The 19,760-nt window shown below is 43.8% G+C and overlaps 1 protein-coding gene across 4 annotated transcripts in view; it reads right to left on the bottom strand.

The window, feature by feature from the left end:
* Nucleotides 1-19,760, bottom strand: part of LOC121321014 (E3 ubiquitin-protein ligase HERC2-like) — an 80,803-nt gene that overhangs the window by 1,456 nt on the left and 59,587 nt on the right. For all 4 annotated transcript variants that reach the window (XM_041259907.1, XM_041259908.1, XM_041259910.1 and 1 more), the window contains 18 exons: nt 19,211-19,336; nt 16,901-17,056; nt 16,320-16,435; nt 15,960-16,158; nt 15,648-15,862; nt 15,046-15,223; nt 8,261-8,422; nt 7,741-7,832; nt 6,587-6,726; nt 5,726-5,913; nt 5,377-5,574; nt 4,894-4,977; nt 3,942-4,083; nt 3,030-3,224; nt 2,646-2,758; nt 905-1,095; nt 523-628; nt 47-259 (listed from right to left, as the gene is read on the bottom strand). In XM_041259907.1, the coding sequence (XP_041115841.1) occupies nt 47-259; nt 523-628; nt 905-1,095; nt 2,646-2,758; nt 3,030-3,224; nt 3,942-4,083; nt 4,894-4,977; nt 5,377-5,574; nt 5,726-5,913; nt 6,587-6,726; nt 7,741-7,832; nt 8,261-8,422; nt 15,046-15,223; nt 15,648-15,862; nt 15,960-16,158; nt 16,320-16,435; nt 16,901-17,056; nt 19,211-19,336 (2,814 nt within the window). The remainder of the gene's footprint in view (nt 1-46; nt 260-522; nt 629-904; nt 1,096-2,645; nt 2,759-3,029; nt 3,225-3,941; nt 4,084-4,893; nt 4,978-5,376; nt 5,575-5,725; nt 5,914-6,586; nt 6,727-7,740; nt 7,833-8,260; nt 8,423-15,045; nt 15,224-15,647; nt 15,863-15,959; nt 16,159-16,319; nt 16,436-16,900; nt 17,057-19,210; nt 19,337-19,760) is intronic.

Genomic DNA, 19,760 nt, shown 5'->3' with positions numbered 1-19,760 from the left:
AGAAACGCCTCTGGACGGACTGCAGCACAGAGGAAACAGGACTAACCTGAACAACAAAGTCTCGCCCCCGGAAGTCTGCAATTGTCCTGGGCAGCCTGGTCCTGCCCCAGACGAATCTCAGAAACAGGGACCTCTCAGTGTTGGAGAAAGACTCCATCACCTCCCAGAACCACTGGATCAAATGAGCAGTGGGCTCCACACCCTTGTACGTAGCAACTGACTTCAAGAGATGTAGAGGGATGTCCGGGCTGCCACACACCTGAAATCATTGAACAGCATTAATATACAAGACAACAGCCGTTAATATACAAGACTCCCACTGCATAGCGCTTTGATCCATTCCTGGTTTTACTACACCAGAGCTGGATACCAATACACTGTGGCTAATCAAGCTTGTAATAAAACATGGAATGAACGAAACTGCTATGCAACAGGAGTTTTTATTTCCATCCCTGGAATACCAAGCAGGGCATACTGAAGCAACGTGACTGAAGAGGAAAACAATTAAAACAAGAGGCATACCATTGTTTCCAGCTCATATCCGGTGAAGAGGGAAAGAAGAGGCACAGGAACGACGCGGGCCATTCCCTCTCGGACTGCAGAGACCTGCTCATCAAACTCCCGGAGCCTGGAACACACACACAGGGACTCTTGGCGCACATTGAGACATTAGTCCAATGGAAAAAATCCAGGGAAATTTAAATGGAACGGCTGGCTTTCTCATTAACCCTTAGCGGTCCATTTATTCAGCACTTGTCAGGTGCATCAGGTCCAACTTATTTTCACAAGCGCTGTTTATTTTACACTCGCTGTTTAAAATTACACTTGCCTGTAATGTATTGCTAATCTCACACTCGCCACGGTTCCTCAGTGTTATCGTTTGAAGGATGGATTGTCCACTCACCTGTAATGTATTGCTAATCTCACATACTCGCCACGGTTCCCCAGTGTTATGTGCGAGTGCTTGGAGCTCAGCTGAATGTCTTGTCCACTAGAGTTTGGCACAGTGAATGGAAGGGTCATGGCTTCGAATTCTTCAGCTGTCGCCTCGTTGTCTCGGATGTACATGAGCCCGGGAATAAAATCTTTATCAACCTATAGCAGACAAAACGTTGTGCTGTTACGCATCGTTCTCAATGACAAACAACACCTGCTTATGTAAGCACCATTCACCCCCCACCACTGCTGGAAATATAAAATGAGAGCTAGCAAGATCATGACTATGGAACGCATCCACCACATGCACACGTACAGACACACCTCCATGTACCCCAGAGAACGGGTTTCATTACCATGGAACATGCTCCTCTACAGACGCGCGAACATTTAGGCGTGACAGTCAGACAGACACACACACACACACACACACACACTTTCTGATAGCATCAACAGCTTGTGCTCAGGAATGTTGACACAATTGGATTAGCGGGTTTAGATGTAACTAGAACTCAAACTGATCTGCACATACACTGCCACCTCTGTACACTCCCAGCAGAGAGAATGAGAAGCCTTGTTCTCTTTACCTGCTGATCTGCTTTGTTACAGGAGGCAGACTGATGAATTGTACAGGTGTTTCTAACCTATTCTAAAATGGTTATCTACACTGAACTTTTAAAAAGGTCGCAGCTATTTTCTTGCCATTTCTAAGTCTGATCTGCAGTTGAAACTGTTGAGAGAAGACATGGAGCCGACACTGGGGCCGCTGTAAGGCAGCTGCTCTTGTGTTCAGAAACTGAACATCTTTCCCATTTACCAAGCCATGTGCAGGAATAACTTCCAGAGTTAACCTTGCAGATATCTCTGGGCAAAAATGTTCAACAATGCAGTCTGTCGTGAATAAAGCCCTTAGCTGGCCCTGGTAATTAATCAAGTGTCTCCAGACATGATCAGCTCATGATTAAAATAATCAGCTGAAAAAAAAAAAAAAAAACCCACAGACACACAAATGCAATGTGGATCATTCTGAAACATAGAAGTGGACTACTTTAAATTATAGAGGAATTGTTTTATTAAAAAAAATTAAAAATTACAACTACCCATTTATTTTTGGAAAAAAATAACATATTGCACATCAGTGTCTTGTTCATAAAAAGCATGGGTTTTAACCCTTTTTTTTCAATATACAAAATAGCGATTAATATTTTTCCAGATTTAACAACCTGCTTGAGAAACTTCAAAAAAGTTTGCCATCTGAAACTGAAGAAAAATCAGCACAGAGAGCCATAGCGCAGAGAGCTACAGATTAAAGTTTGCAGTCAAATAGTCTTCCGCACTGCAGACCACTATGTGCACACTAGACCTGCTTGGGAATACAGTGAATCTGCGGCAGTGTTTCCTGGTTTCTGCTGTTGCTATCTAACTGGCAGAGCGTGTACAGCAGCTTCTAAATGAGTCCAAGGTGAAGCGCTTTCCCACGAGAAGTAGACTACAACTTCAATCCCTCTCTACTCACATGTGACTAAAGCTCTTTCACATTTCTGAATCGCAATCAGACTGAATCTTGAGAACTTGCAACCACTGGGTCATGGTAAACACAAAGAAGGAAATTAGAAACACTGTATGAATATGCCTTTGTGATTCTGACCAGTACAGTCCAGAATGGTGCAAGTTTGTTGGTGTGGAGTTTAAGAGTGTTTACTACTCGCCTCACTGAGGTCAGCAATCGTGAGGCTCATCCCTGCCAGCTGCTTCCAGACAGGTTCAGCCAGGCTGAGACTCAGAGGACTGCCTGTGCGGATGGCAATGCCGAGCAGCACACCTAGCAAAACAGAAAGAAAGAAATATTAGCTATGCAGCACCAGTGTCATTAAATGTATGTGCGTGTGCAGGAATGGCGTGCGCAGGAATGGCGTGCACAGGAACTGGTCCGTAAAGCCGCACTGCTGAAGGCCTGTAACCGCAACGCATTTGCTTGACCTGAAATCGTCTCCTTTTAAAAAAAATTTGATTCAGATCTTGCTTGGCATTTTTCTACTTTCCTTTATTTGTATTAAACGCGCGCAGCGCTCAGAAGTGCTGTTGTGACTCACCCAGAAAGCGGAACATGTTCATGTGAAGAGGAGACTTGGCTGCCGGGTTCAGCAGGAAGCAGTCCCGGTTGGCTCCAGACTCATCCCTGCCGTTGGGAGTGACGATCAGCAGAGGAGTCAGGCCGTTCTGCAGCTCCTCGCACATCTCTGCAATGGACTCACTGTAGCCTCCTCCGCAGTCATCCACAGACTCCCCTAGGGAAGCACAAACCATCACACTGACAGTCCACTCCATCTAATGGTTTACACTGTTAGAAACAAACAGGTACAGGATTGCCTGCCACACTTTTTTGGTGTTTTACTTGGCTAAAGCACATACTGAAATGCAGTGTTTTTGGTGTTTACTTGGCTAACGCGCATATTGAAATGCAGTGTTTTTTGTATGCCACATCGGAGTGACAAAGTGGCTGATTTGATCAGCCTACAATCCTGTGAGGACTGTTTCAGAGCACTGGACTGTAGCAGGGAATCAGCGTGGCTAGTATCAAGCCCTTATTGTAAAGGCTAATCCCTGGATAACCACAGAGAGGTGGCTGATGCAAACCAAGTATATGGAAAACTACAAAGCGGTATGCAATTCAATGTGTGAATGTAACATTATTCAGCAGGTTTCATTCAACTTCATGAAGCAAAATTAGTTAATTCTATAGGATAATGCAAAACCTTTGTCCATAGCTGTATACTGGCTAAGATTTAGCAAGATAATTACTGGATAGTTACAAAAAACTAGCAACAAGAAACTTAAAGATAAATGCTTGTTCAGGTAACAATTTTCTAACATGAATTCAAAATAATTTTCACCCAACAAAAACCTGCATGTTATTCAAAACGGCTGTACTATGCTCTGGAGAGCATTGGGAACTGAAGTCATTAAATATGGAATAAATAATTCAACAGAGCGGCTCAACATACCCACAAACTTGACTTTCCAGACGCGGTGAGGAAGGAGGAGGCTGTCCGGACTGAAGGAGCTCATTTTGGCACACATTTGTCCGAATACAGACTTTGTGCCATCTGGACCAGCTAAGCCCCCTTTACTCCTGGAGCGCTTCACCTGGGGAACAAGCATGCAGGCACATGAGTTGTGATGGCATTCTGGCACGCTCAAGCATTGTGCATGTTTGTAAACAAAGACATATATTATTTGTGTAGCTCTGGGGCAAGGTGCAGTGGTCTTTAATAAACTGCAGTCCTGGGAGGACAAGGATACAAAGCTTCCACACAAGGATAAAAGTCTCCAGCATTGTCAAAGAAATCACATGTACAGCACAACCATAACCTAGAGCGAAATACCCAGAGTGAAAGCTGCATCAGCTGAGAGAGAGAGAGAGAACATCAGTAATCTCTGAGAGAAGACGTGCTAGTGCTCCCGGACAAGAGCTCACTTTCAGAGACAACTGTGTCTTAAATATTGGTGTTAAGAAAGTGTTTCACGAACCATTCCAAACCCCTCTATGCTTTACTTACCAGACCAGTCAGGGCAGGACAGGACCATTTAACATAGATTTATCATATACATTTAAACATCATCTGTCAGATACTGTTGGCAGTATACAGTATAAACTTTAGCAGAAACCCAAGCAGTTTATGAATTAAAAAAAAAACTCATGAGCCATATTTTCAAAGCTTTTACACCACTTTGAATTAACTCCTATTTTTTGAAAGGTGTAAAAAGCCTGTTAATTTTACACCACCAGAATCATACACTGAAGCAATATATTTATTGCAAGCTGTTTAAACCACTCAAAGGGTTTTGTTTTTCCTTGGGTAACATTAACAGGATTTGTTCTGCTTTCCAGAAATAGGATTCATTAAAGACTGCAGGAAGCACTATGCAAGTACAGCCCATGGTTTCCAACAGTACCTGTATTCTGTTCAGCTCAACAACCGGTCCATGTTGCCGATCTCTCACCATGGTTGCCTGGACAACCTTGCGGAATGCAGCTTCCTGTGTGAGAGACCAGAGGTCACAATCAGTATTCCAACATGTTACACACACACATACACATATATATAATGCCATAAACTAATCCCATTATTCACACAGAGAATGTGGATACTTATGTACTATATATAACAATCCTTCAATTACTCTAAACTAGCGTGAATAAAATTATTTTTGAAATTCTGAAAAAAAAAAAGCCAAAAGAAAATATTATTTCAGCTGGCAGCCTCATCGTTTTGTTTGTTCTTTTAAAGTTCATTTTTAAACAATAAAATTGGGCAACACATTTTCAACAGTTAATAAAAAAAAGAATTCAAAACTAGATGATTTCCACTTGTTAAAAGTACAGCTGCTTTTGAAGACCCACAAGTAAAGCAGTTCACCAGCGATGTGGCCGCTCACCTTGCCCTGTGAGATCAGTATCCCACGTAGTGTATGAAAGCCGACGGAAGGCCCTTGGCCAGCCTCGCCCAGACGTCCCTCCAGGTGGAACATGGGGATGCATGGGCAGAAGAGCTCCGAGATGTGGTGCAGCAGCAGCAGCCTGTTCCGCAGTGCAAGGATTGGGATCTCCTGGAGATGGTTGTACTCCATGGGAACCTGGAAGTTTTTTTGCTTTGTTTTTTATTGTTCTAGAATTGCTTTTCATTTGACAAAAACATATCAGGTAAGACGAGCCTTTTGGCTGTCTAGCTCACTTTTACACCAGTAGGTGAATATTAACATACTGTACCAGAGCAGTGTGGAGTACCTGAGCAGGGAGCTTCCCAGCGTTGGCAGGTTTGCTGGTGGACCAGGCTAGAGTGTGAGCCGAGCCACAGGCCACACGGTTAATCTTCTTCCCCTGCAGAGCTGCCACCAGGCGGGGGCGCTGGATAGCGTTGGTGGTTCCATCTCCAAGCTGTCCCTCATCATTGTCCCCCCAAGTGTACACTTCTCCTGATAGAAATAGGACAATGCAGATGTTTCTCTTAAAGAACAATGTATTTGTATTGAAAATAACTAGCAAGGACATTGAAATTCTGTTTAAAAAAAAAAAATTGTGCCAAAATAACATGTTCACTGTTTCACACACAAGCATTAATTTATAGAAACAGGTTACAAATCCTGTGCTTCAGTTGAATCCAAACTATCATTTAAACTGTAGTACGGTACTGTACTTTGTATGCTGAACACATTCGGGCTTTCGAACAGGAAAGGGAAAGAAGACATTCTGCAGCGATAATGAGAAAGACGCCGCAAAGATTAAACCTCCTGAAAGAGGATTTGGGACATTTAACTCACTGACTTAAGTGCAAAAGTAACCTGAAAACAAGCTTCGCAGCACACCCATATTAAACAGAAGCATGCTCTTATTTTGTTAGTATTGAAGTCAATTGTAGAATAGTCTGGCGGTTAAAATACAAAAACAAGAAACACACATCTAGTCTTATTCAGGATAGGTCTAATTGATCAAAGAGACTGGATAGGACTGACACATGTGATTCAGTCATACACACTATGGATTAATTACCCCAGTGCCCACAGCATTCCATTAAAACATTTACTGTAACCCAGAGGAAACACATGATAATGCTCAGTGCTTGTGCATTGTAGCATGCACATGCCCTACCATCCTCTGTGCAGCATACACAGTGAAGAGACCCTGTGGCAATAGCAATGACTTTCTTCCCTTGCAGTCCTTGGACCTGTCGCGGTCTCCTCACATGGTCATCAGAGCCATGGCCCAACCTGTGGTAGTCTCCTTTGCCCCTACGCAAGATTAAAAACGCAAGACTGTGAAGGAATGCAGCACAACGGAAATGCAAGACTGTGGAGAAATGCAGCACAATGGAAATGCAACACTGCGGAGGAATGCAGCACAACAGAAATGTAAGACTGTGGAGGAACGCAGCACAATGAAAATGCAAGACTGTGAAGGAATGCAGCACAATGGAAATGCAAGACTGTGGAGGAATGCAAGACTGCGGAGGAATGCAGCACAATAGAAATGCAAGACTGTGAAGGAAGCACAATGGAAATGGCTGTTAGGCCCCCATGGCAGTCTTATCTGGCTTTTCAAAGACAGGCTACTGCACAGACGCCTTTGTTTCCTGAATGGGTTGCTGGGATTTGGAGATATATGCCATCAGGGCACATGGGAGGCAGTTTAATTTAATGCATATTAACTAGATTGTCTTCCACTGATGTGCATCTAACATCTAACAGAAGCAAAAATAACACTAACAAATACAGTCCGTAATTACAATCTGACCCTTTAAACAGCAGACAGACACCACTGCCCTAGGAAGTTTAAAAGCACATATTGATCTCTATTTCATTTGTGTGTGTCAAATGCACTCCTCGTTGAAGGAAACGCTTACTTCTCAATGGACCCACCTACACAGCATGTACTGAATCACTTACATATCATAAGCCCTCAAGGACTCACTACATTAGCACAGTGTACTAGAGCGGAGGTTCCCAAACTTTTACCTGAGGCCCACCTGTTCAGCTGCATTAGGCCCTGCGGCCCACTATTTGCACTTAGAAAAAATGACAAATTCTAAAAATGTAAAGATCCAACGCTGCAAATAAACGTATTTTTTCATTTGAATCTTATTTTTTCCTTCATTAGTATTTTATTGTAGCTTTTCGTTATTATATATTCACAAAAGAACATGGTTGCTCACAGCCCACTTGGGACTGCGTCGCAGGCCAGTTTGGGAACCCCTGCACTAGAGCACAGAATACAAGCTTACAGCTGTTCATTCTGATTCCACATACCATGTATACACAGCTCCAGACTTGGCAAGAGCTACAGAAAACTGAGATCCACATTCCACCTTTACAACTCCAACGCCAGTGAGAGAGTCCATCTGCACAAAACAAGAGACGGTTCAGAAGTCTTGTGATTTGAAAGCACAGAGCCCCTCAGGGGGACTCCATCACTGAATCAATGCAACTATTCTTCACTACTTCATGCAGCCACATATCCATTGAGAGTTGACTTTACTCTGCAAGAGCTAGCACAATGCCTAGAGGAAATGATCAGGTGTTACAGCCACATCCAAGAGAGGCATGGATTAAAGCTCTTTTTCTTCAGCCAAACTCTAATTAAACCTGCCTTTCTGATTAGGAAAGGCTGCCACTCTTTTCATAAAGGACATGATTAGACAGTTGTGCTTGATTCAATTGACTCACTGTTGTCCAGTATCATTAATAACATGGATTAAGATACATAGTAAAATGATTCTAGTTGCTTCCACAATCTTTCCACTGATGAGATTAGAATGATCCCTCATACCTTCATCGGGACCTTGCAGCCATCGCTGCCTCCCCGCCCCAGCTTGCCGTAGTCTCCATCTCCCCAAGACCAGACAGTGTCATCGTCCGTCAGACACAGGGTCTGTGCATCTCCACTGCCACAAGCCACATTGACCACGCGGTGGCCCTGCAGAGCCTCTACCTACAGAAACATGGGTCTGTCACCGTGTCCCTGCCAGCAACTCCCACACCATCTAGCACTAACTCATCACTCATCACCATATACACTAACTCACCACTCAACATTAGCAAAAACTCACTCAATATCTAGCATTAACTCACTCACTCAACATCTAGCAAAAACTCACTCAATAGCTAGCAAAAACTCATCACCATCTAGCAAAAACTCATCACCCAACTTCTAGCACTAACTCATCACCCAACATCTAGCACTAACTCATCACCCAACATCTAGCACTAACTCATCACCCAACATCTAGCACTAACTCATCACCCAACATCTAGCAAAAACTCAAGATTTGATATCTGTGTGAGTTATCACCAAATCATCGCAAAAAAATCATCACCCAACATCTAGCAAAAACTCGTCACCCAACAATTGGAGTCATCCCAACATTTCGCACTAACTAAGTATCAGACAATCTAGCATTAAATACTCATCACCCAACATCTAGCACTAACTCATCACCCAACATCTAGCACTAACTCAACGATCTAGCAAAAACTCACCCAACATCTAGCACTAACTCATCACCATCACCATCTAGCAACTCTAATTCATCACTCAACATCTAGCACTAAAACTCATCACCCAACATCTAGCACTAACTCATCACCATCTAGCACTAAATCATCACCCAACATCTAGCACTAACTCATCACCCAACATCTAGCACTAACTCATCACCCAACATCTAGCACTAACTCATCACCCAACATCTAGCACTAACTCATCACCCAACATCTAGCACTAACTCATCACCCAACATCTAGCAAAAACTCATCACCCAACATCTAGCACTAACTCATCACCCAACATCTAGCAAAAACTCATCACCCAACATCTAGCACTAACTCATCACCCAACATCTAGCACTAACTCATCACCCAACATCTAGCACTAACTCATCACCCAACATCTAGCACTAACTCATCACCCATCTAGCACTAACTCATCACCCAACATCGAGCACCTTGCACGCGCCCTAAATCTAAGCACCAAACCAATCTAGCAGCTAAAGACTCATAACCCATTCAACGTAGCAGCACTGTGACCCAACATCTTCTCAGTCACGAACTCTATCCCCCCCAACATCTTTGAGGGCACTAACGCTATCCATCTATGCAAACACAGAACTCACAAACATCTAGCACTACATGTTCTCAGCAAGCAAAAAACCACCCAAACATCGAGCACTTGAGACCTCTCCATCGTGCATCTAGTGCAGCATCCAAATTTTGAGTAGTGCATTTGCAGATCTGCACTTGACAGTTCGGTTGTGAGCTCATGCTAGACCCTTTACATCTCATCTGAGTACATCTTGCAAAAACGTATTGTCATCGACCATCTGGTAGCACTAATTGTAGACCCATCTATCAGAGTGGGTGTGTGATCATCATCCAACATCTCTTAGCACGAACTCATTCACCAAGTTGTTTGAGGTGTACTAAATCATTTACCCAACATTCGAGCACGAAACTCATCTACCATCTGAGCAAACAACTCAGCACCCAACATCTAGCACTAAATCCATCACCCCGTGAAGTATCTAGCAAAAAATCATCACCCAACATACGTTTTTGAGCCACTCAGCTTGTAGATGCTGTTTGTCTGTAGCACTAACTCATCACCCAACATCTAGCACAAACTCATCACCCAACATCTAGCACTAACTCATCACCCATCATCTAAAGCTGATCACACCAACATCTTAGCAAGACACTCATCACAATCTCCGGCAGTAAAATATCACCATCTTAGCAACAACTCCATCACCCCAACCATTAGCAATTAGTGACTCATCACCACTTAAGCAAAAACTTCACCCTACCATCGTAGCACTTCACACTCCCAACATGAGCAAAAACGATCTACCCAACATTAGGCACTAACTCAATTGACATCCACAGTGGGCACGAATCCAGAACCATCTGAGCACTAACTTATCATCACCAAAATTAGCACAACTCATGTCACCCACATAGTGTCGATTGTTTTTTCCCCCCTTTTTTTTTTTTATGATTATTTTCATTTTGTCGGACCCTAGCCCATTTGGCCTCGAGATTGCCCCATGTTTTTTTATTTAGTCACTGTAGTGGGTATGTCCAGTCTCATATCTGAGTAATTTCCTGGTTGTAGTATCGTGCATTGTAGTAGTTGGCAAAAAATAGAATCACCAATATGTTCCCCCCCTCCCCCCCTGATCACTCCAACATTGGTCATCGTTAACTCATCCCCCACCATGAAAACTCATCACCCAACATCTAGCACTAACTCATCACCATCTAGCAAAAACTCATCACCCAACATCTAGCACTAACTCATCACCCAACATCTAGCACTAACTCATCACCCAACATCTAGCACTAACTCATCACCCAACATCTAGCAAAAACTCATCACCCAACATCTAGCACTAACTCATCACCCAACATCTAGCACTAACTCATCACCCAACATCTAGCACTAACTCATCACCCAACATCTAGCACTAACTCATCACCCAACATCTAGCACTAACTCATCACCCAACATCTAGCACTAACTCATCACCCAACATCTAGCACTAACTCATCACCCAACATCTAGCACTAACTCATCACCCAACATCTAGCACTAACTCATCACCATCAACATCTAGCAAAAACTCATCACCCAACATCTAGCACTAACTCATCACCATCATAGCAAAAACTCATCACCCAACATCTAGCACTAACTCATCACCCAACATCTAGCACTAACTCATCACCCAACATCTAGCACTAACTCATCACCCAACATCTAGCACTAACTCATCACCCAACATCTAGCACTAACTCATCACCCAACATCTAGCAAAAACTCATCACCCAACATCTAGCACTAACTCATCACCCATCTAGCACAAACTCATCACCCAACATCTAGCACTAACTCATCACCCAACATCTAGCACTAACTCATCACCCAACATCTAGCACTAACTCATCACCCTAGCACTAACTCATCACCCAACATCTAGCACTAACTCATCACCACAAACTCATCACCCAACATCTAGCACTAACTCATCACCCAACATCTAGCACTAACTCATCACCCAACATCTAGCACTAACTCATCACCCAACATCTAGCACTAACTCATCACCCAACATCTAGCAAAAACTCACCCAACATCTAGCACTAACTCATCACCCAACATCTAGCACTAACTCATCACCCAACATCTAGCAAAAACTCATCACCCAACATCTAGCAAAAACTCATCACCCAACATCTAGCACTAACTCATCTAGCAAAAACTCATCACCCAACATCTAGCACTAACTCATCACCCAACATCTAGCACTAACTCATCACACTAACTCATCACAACATCTAGCACTAACTCATCACTCAACATCTAGCACTAACTCATCACCATCTAGCACTCAACTCACAAAAACTCACCCAACATCTAGCACTAACTCATCACTCAACATCTAGCACTAACTCATCACTCACCATCTAGCACTAACTCATCACCCAACATCTAGCACTAACTCACACAACATCTAGCACTAACTCATCACCCAACATCTAGCACTAACTCATCACCCAACATCTAGCACTAACTCATCACTCAACATCTAGCAAAAACTCATCACCCAACATCTAGCACTAACTCATCACCCAACATCTAGCACTAACTCATCACTCATCACCCAACATCTAGCAAAAACTCACACCAACATCTAGCATTAACTCATCACCCAACATCTAGCAAAAACTCATCACCAACATCTAGCACTAACTCATCACCCAACATCTAGCACTAACTCATCACTCAACATCTAGCAAAAACTCATCACCAACATCTAGCACTAACTCATCTCAACATCTAGCACTAAATCATCACTCAACATCTAGCACTAACTCATCACCCAACATCTAGCACTAACTCATCACCCAACATCTAGCAAAAACTCACCCAACATCTAGCATTAACTCATCACCCAACATCTAGCAAAAACTCACATCAACATCTAGCACTAACTCACACTCATCATCTAGCACTAACTCATCACTCAACATCTAGCACTAACTCATCACTCCAACATCTAGCACTAACTCATCACCATCTAGCACTAAATCATCACCCAACATCTAGCACTAACTCATCACCCAACATCTAGCAAAAACTCATCACCATCTAGCACTAACTCATCACCCAACATCTAGCACTAACTCATCACCCAACATCTAGCACTAAATCATCACCCAACATCTAGCAAAAACTCACTCAATATCTAGCATTAACTCACTCACTCAACATCTAGCAAAAACTCACTCAACATCTAGCACTAACTCATCACTCATCACAGTCTAGCACTAATTCATCACCCAACATCTAGCACTAACTCATCACCCAACATCTAGCACTAACTCATCACCCAACATCTAGCACTAACTCATCACCCAACATCTAGCACTAACTCATCACCCAACATCTAGCACTAACTCATCACCATCTAGCACTAACTCATCACCCAACATCTAGCACTAACTCATCACCCAACATCTAGCACTAACTCATCACCCAACATCTAGCACTAACCCAACATCTAGCACTAACTCATCACCCAACATCTAGCAAAAACTCATCACCCAACATCTAGCACTAACTCATCACTCACCATCTAGCAAAAACCCACTCAACATCTAGCACTAACTCATCACTCACCATCTAGCACTAACTCACTCACCAACATCTAGCACTAACTCACTCAACCATCTAGCACTAACTCACTCATCACCGTCTAGCACTAACTCATCACTCAACATCTAGCACTAACTCATCACTCAACATCTAGCACTAACTCATCACTCATCACCGTCTAGCACTAATTCATCACTCATCACTGTCTAGCACTAATTCATCACTCACTGTCTAGCACTAATTCATCACTCAACATCTAGCACTAATTCATCACTCACCGTCTAGCACTAATTCATCACTCAACATCTAGCACTAATTCATCACTCACTGTCTAGCACTAATTCATCACTCAACATCTAGCACTAACTCATCACTCATCACCGTCTAGCACTAATTCATCACCCAACATCTAGCACTAACTCATCACCCAACATCTAGCACTAAACTCATCACCCAACATCTAGCAAAAACTCATCACCCAACATCTAGCACTAACTCATCACCCAACATCTAGCACTAACTCATCACCAACATCTAGCACTAACTCATCACCCAACATCTAGCAAAAACTCATCACCCAACATCTAGCACTAACTCATCACCCAACATCTAGCAAAAACTCACTCCCAACATCTAGCACTAACTCACTCACTCATCTAGCAAAAACTCACTCAACATCTAGCACTAACTCATCACTCAACACCGTCTAGCACTAATTCATCACTCAACATCTAGCACTAACTCATCACCCAACATCTAGCACTAACTCATCACCATCTAGCACTAACTCATCACCCAACATCTAGCACTAACTCATCACCCAACATCTAGCACTAACTCATCACCCAACATCTAGCAAAAACTCATCACCCAACATCTAGCACTAACTCATCACCCAACATCTAGCACTAACTCATCACCCAACATCTAGCACTAAATCATCACCCAACATCTAGCACTAACTCATCACTCAACATCTAGCACTAACTCATCACCCACCATCTAGCAAAAACTCATCACTCAACATCTAGCACTAACTCATCACTCACCATCTAGCACTAACTCACTCACCGTCTAGCAAAAACTCACTCAACATCTAGCACTAACTCACTCATCACCGTCTAGCACTAACTCATCACTCAACATCTAGCAAAAACTCACTCAACATCTAGCACTAACTCATCACTCATCACCGTCTAGCACTAATTCATCACTCAACATCTAGCACTAATTCATCACTCACTGTCTAGCACTAATTCATCACTCAACATCTAGCACTAATTCATCACTCACTGTCTAGCACTAATTCATCACTCAACATCTAGCACTAATTCATCACTCATCACTGTCTAGCACTAATTCATCACTCATCACTGTCTAGCACTAATTCATCACTCATCACTGTCTAGCACTAATTCATCACTCAACATCTAGCACTAATTCATCACTCACTGTCTAGCACTAATTCATCACTCAACACTGTCTAGCACTAATTCATCACTCATCACTGTCTAGCACTAATTCATCACTCAACATCTAGCACTAACTCATCACTCATCACTGTCTAGCACTAATTCATCACTCACTGTCTGGCACTAATTCATCACTCAACATCTAGCAAAAACTCATCACCACATAGCACTAACTTCAGCAGTTTGTTCAAGCAAGCAAACAATAAACTGAGAATAAAATACAGAACTGAGCAATCTATTTTTACATTGTAGTTTTGTTTTAAAAATGGTGCATTTTTTAAATATAAACCAATACATTCTCATAGCTGCTCAGAGTTTACCGATTGTGCGTTCTTCAGAACCAGCACGTTCTGATTCCTCGAGCATGTATGCAACAGAGCTGCAATCAGCACAGAGCACCGGCTCCCCTGGGCTCCGCGTGAAACATACCGGCTTGGGTTTGAGCTGGTCCTCACTGTCCCCGTGGCCCAGGCGCCCGTAGCGGCCCTTGCCCCAGGTATACAGCTCCCCGGTGGCTGTGACACAGGCACTGTGTGCTCCTCCCGCAGCAACATCAATCACCTCAATACCACGCATGGACTCGATCACACGAGGACGGTCACAGGGGCTGAGGGGAAGCAGAGCACACTTACAGTACTAAAACCCATTCATTTCATTTATTACACCGTGTATTTACAGTATAATCGTAAATCTCGAAAAACTACTCGCTTCTAAATCTTTTGCAGTCATTTTTGTATTACTTTAGTATATATACATGTTAATTTGGATTCATATGTTGTTTTTTTCTGACTTTATGTGAACGAAAAGACGCAAAAGCGCCCGTTTTCTCATTGGAAATAGTGATATTTTGAAATTTACCTGTCCTGGTCACAAAAGCAAAGTTTGTGGGGAATAATAGCCACTGTCCGCCCCCCTTCACAGAAAACAATGGCACTAAATGATAATACGAATAAGCACAATCCTGCTTTATTACATATGATCTGTGTCACAAAGCGGCAGGTGCTTTTTGTAGCCGATCTTCCTGTTCTTACCTCCTGTTCCCATGGCCCAGTTTGCCGTCCTCGGCTTCCCCCCAGGAATACACCTCTCCTTCGGATGACAATGCCAGGCAGTGCTTGCCGCCGGAGTTCACCGCCACCTTCTTTATGAAGACGTGCTGGACGGACTCGAGCAGGGTGGGTGTGGACACCGACTCTGTGCCTCCAATCCCCAGCCTTCCACCGGCCCCATAGCCTGTTGCATAGAGCTGGACAGCATAAAACACACAAGAGAGCAAGGTTGCAAGAAACCAGAAGGCTAGGGAATAAATAAATAAAACGAATTCAAACAAGTTTCTTGGTCACCTTTCCATCGGCAGTGACTGCGAACAGAGTCTGCTCCCCACCAATGAGCTGCACTGGCCTCAGAGTGGCTAGAGCCTCACACGGAGTCGGCACTTTGATCTTTGCCCCTTCAATGCCCCCTAGCTGACCTCGATGGTTGTGACCCCACCCGTAGATAGTGCCACTTCCTCCAGCTGATAGAGTCCAGTCATCAGGCCTCCTGCATTTTAATACAAAAGGTATGTCACAGATTAGTTACAACGAACAACCTTAGAGTTCCTTCATTATCAGAATACATCTATGACCTGTAGATGGCCACAATCCTGCACAGTAGGAGGATTTGCAGCACTGCGTTCATTGCCTCAGCAGACCCCTCCTCACCTGTTCATCCACTGCACCAGCTGCTCGTCTTGCTCTCTCTTGTGCACATCGTGGTTTTCATGGAGCACATTCATGTTTTCATTGTCTGCCATTAGCTCTCGGATTTTCTTGGCCACCTGAAAACAAACAAATTTACAGACCGTGAAAGAAAGCAAAACGAACCCAAACACAGTCGTTTCATTCTTCTTGTATTCTGCATAGTGTATTCACTCACAAATTAAAAACTAACATTGGTGTCTTTACATTAAGATGTATATAAATAGAATTAATAACCGGCGAGGGTGAGGATCATGCTTTTTGTTCTTTGTATTTTTACCCACTTTCCTTAAATAACAATGGTGATTTAAGGTGGTACTGTAAATGAATGTTTGATTCTCTTTGCTCTACTACAATTAAGCTGCTTTACCACCTTAAGTGACTCATTCTCTTCTCCAGGGTGATTTCCCCACACCATGCAAAAGGCTCAAGGTGGAGAGATTAATCATTATAATGGCAAGGGATGCACACAGAGAACCACCAGGACTACAGTTACTGGACGCACACACTACCCAAAAAAACAAAAAAAAATACATGTAAATTACCTCATCAAGGAACTGCCGTGGAAGAGGAGTTCTCTTATCAAGTGAGACAGCCACCCTCGACGCCATACAGTATCTTCTAAACCAGGCCCACTTGTGGGTTTCTGCACAGCAAGGGAGAGTGTCCAGCTCCAAGTCACACGCGAGAGCTACCAGCACCTGCACAAACACAGAGGAAGCCATTTAAACACCCCACCTCCCCCAGCTCAATACCACACTGGCACCTGCACAAACACAGAGGAAACCATTTAAACACCCCACCTCCCCCAGCTCAATACCACACTGGCACCTGCACAAACACAGAGGAAACCATTTAAACACCCCACCTCCCCCAGCTCAATACCACACTGGCACCTGCACAAACACAGAGGAAACCATTTAAACACCCCACCTCCCCCAGCTCAATACCACACTGGCACCTGCACAAACACAGAGGAAACCATTTAAACACCCCACCTCCCCCAGCTCAATACCACACTGGCACCTGCACAAACACAGAGGAAACCATTTAAACACCCCACCTCCCCCAGCTCAATACCACACTGGCACCTGCACAAACACAGAGGAAACCATTTAAACACCCCACCTCCCCCAGCTCAATACCACACTGGCACCTGCACAAACACAGAGGAAACCATTTAAACACCCCACCTCCCCCAGCTCAATACCACACTGGCACCTGAACAAACACAGAGGAAACCATTTAAACACCCCACCTCCCCCAGCTCAATACCACACTGGCACCTGAACAAACACAGAGGAAACCATTTAAACACCCCACCTCCCCCAGCTCAATACCACACTGGCACCTGCACAAACACAGAGGAAACCATTTAAACACCCCACCTCCCCCAGCTCAATACCACACTGGCACCTGCACAAACACAGAGGAAACCATTTAAACACCCCACCTCCCCCAGCTCAATACCACACTGGCACCTGCACAAACACAGAGGAAACCATTTAAACACCCCACCTCCCCCAGCTCAATACCACACTGGCACCTGCACAAACACAGAGGAAACCATTTAAACACCCCACCTCCCCCAGCTCAATACCACACTGGCACCTGCACAAACACAGAGGAAACCATTTAAACACCCCACCTCCCCCAGCTCAATACCACACTGGCACCTGCACAAACACAGAGGAAACCATTTAAACACCCCACCTCCCCCAGCTCAATACCACACTGGCACCTGCACAAACACAGAGGAAACCATTTAAACACCCCACCTCCCCCAGCTCAATACCACACTGGCACCTGCACAAACACAGAGGAAACCATTTAAACACCCCACCTCCCCCAGCTCAATACCACACTGGCACCTGCACAAACACAGAGGAAACCATTTAAACACCCCACCTCCCCCAGCTCAATACCACACTGGCACCTGCACAAACACAGAGGAAACCATTTAAACACCCCACCTCCCCCAGCTCAATACCACACTGGCACCTGCACAAACACAGAGGAAACCATTTAAACACCCCACCTCCCCCAGCTCAATACCACACTGGCACCTGAACAAACACAGAGGAAACCATTTAAACACCCCACCTCCTCCAGCTCAATACCACACTGGGCTCCCTGGTCTTCAAGCTCACAGTAACATGGTTGGAGAGGCTCACACAGCCATGCTACGGAAGCCACACACTGGGTCCCTCTTAAGCCAGAAAGGTTGATAACGTGTTGAATACTGTCCACATAGATGCATTAGACAAGCTTAATCCAAATCCTTTTTTACACCGATAATGAAAAGGTGTGCATAGCAGCTGCTCAGTAAGATGCAGATGGTCAGAATAGAGCTTGCAGGGTAAGGTGCATATTAAGAAAGACTTTGAAAGCCTTTACTGTAGTGTTTAAATTAAGAAAAAAGACAACCTCAGAGCTGTTAAACAGTACAGCTAATTGAAAAGTTTCACAGTCTCATACAGAAATACAAAAATGACATAGGACTGGTTATCTGGCCTGCTGTGTTTAGTGGAGTTATAGTTCCTAGACCTCTTTACAGGTTTGCAATGCTGAAAGAGTTAATACTAAGTAACTTTCTAGATAGACTGCCCTCGTGTAACTCATTAGACATTGTTGAAAGAAAAAAAAGACTTGATAGGTTTTATAAAATGTGAATAAACTGCTGTGACTGATGGAATAAGATTCCACAGAAACGAGTGAAATGAGTAAACTTCTGCCAACTGGACCTTGGAGGAGCCTTGGCATGGCAGCTCAACTTTGTGTTCTAATGGCCACTTCTTAGTTCTTACTACAGCTCCCTGGTGTGTCCTCTGTATACGTAGGTATGCAATGCTTACCTTAAAGAAGGGGCTGTGAAGCAGCTGCTTGCCACCTCGCACGATGGAATCTTCATATTCATGCTGCCGCTGCAAAGCTTCGGGAAGTCCTTTCACCAGAGCAGCTAAAGCACTTCCGGTGAAACTCTACAAAACAAAACCAAAAGAAATGGAGCCATGCGAAGCACCATGCAGCCAACAATACAGAACACTGCAGGGGCCAGCATTGGGGGAAAGGAGGTTTCCATGAGCTGCATGCACAAAACCTTCAATAGGAACTCAAAAGAAATACTCAACTAAAATCATACATTTGTGCAGACAGTATGGGTGCCTCTCTAGGGACACACACTGGACAATGCTGCTGCTATACTTGGAGCCGTCCAGTCCCTACCCACTGTATGAGACTACAAAGTATTAGTTGCCAACAATTCACCCAATTCAGGGATGGAAATAAGACTCCCATTGCATAGCAGTTTGAGCCATTCCTGATTATACTATGAGTTTAATAAGACATACCTGAGCTTGTTACATAAACACTGTGTCTAATCAAGCTTTTTACCTTGGGATGGGT

The sequence above is a fragment of the Polyodon spathula genome, chromosome 9 (assembly GCF_017654505.1).
Source record: "Polyodon spathula isolate WHYD16114869_AA chromosome 9, ASM1765450v1, whole genome shotgun sequence".
Classification (NCBI taxonomy): domain Eukaryota; kingdom Metazoa; phylum Chordata; class Actinopteri; order Acipenseriformes; family Polyodontidae; genus Polyodon; species Polyodon spathula.
Note: the sequence above shows the minus strand (reverse complement) of the source record. Positions and strands in the feature narration are given on the sequence as shown.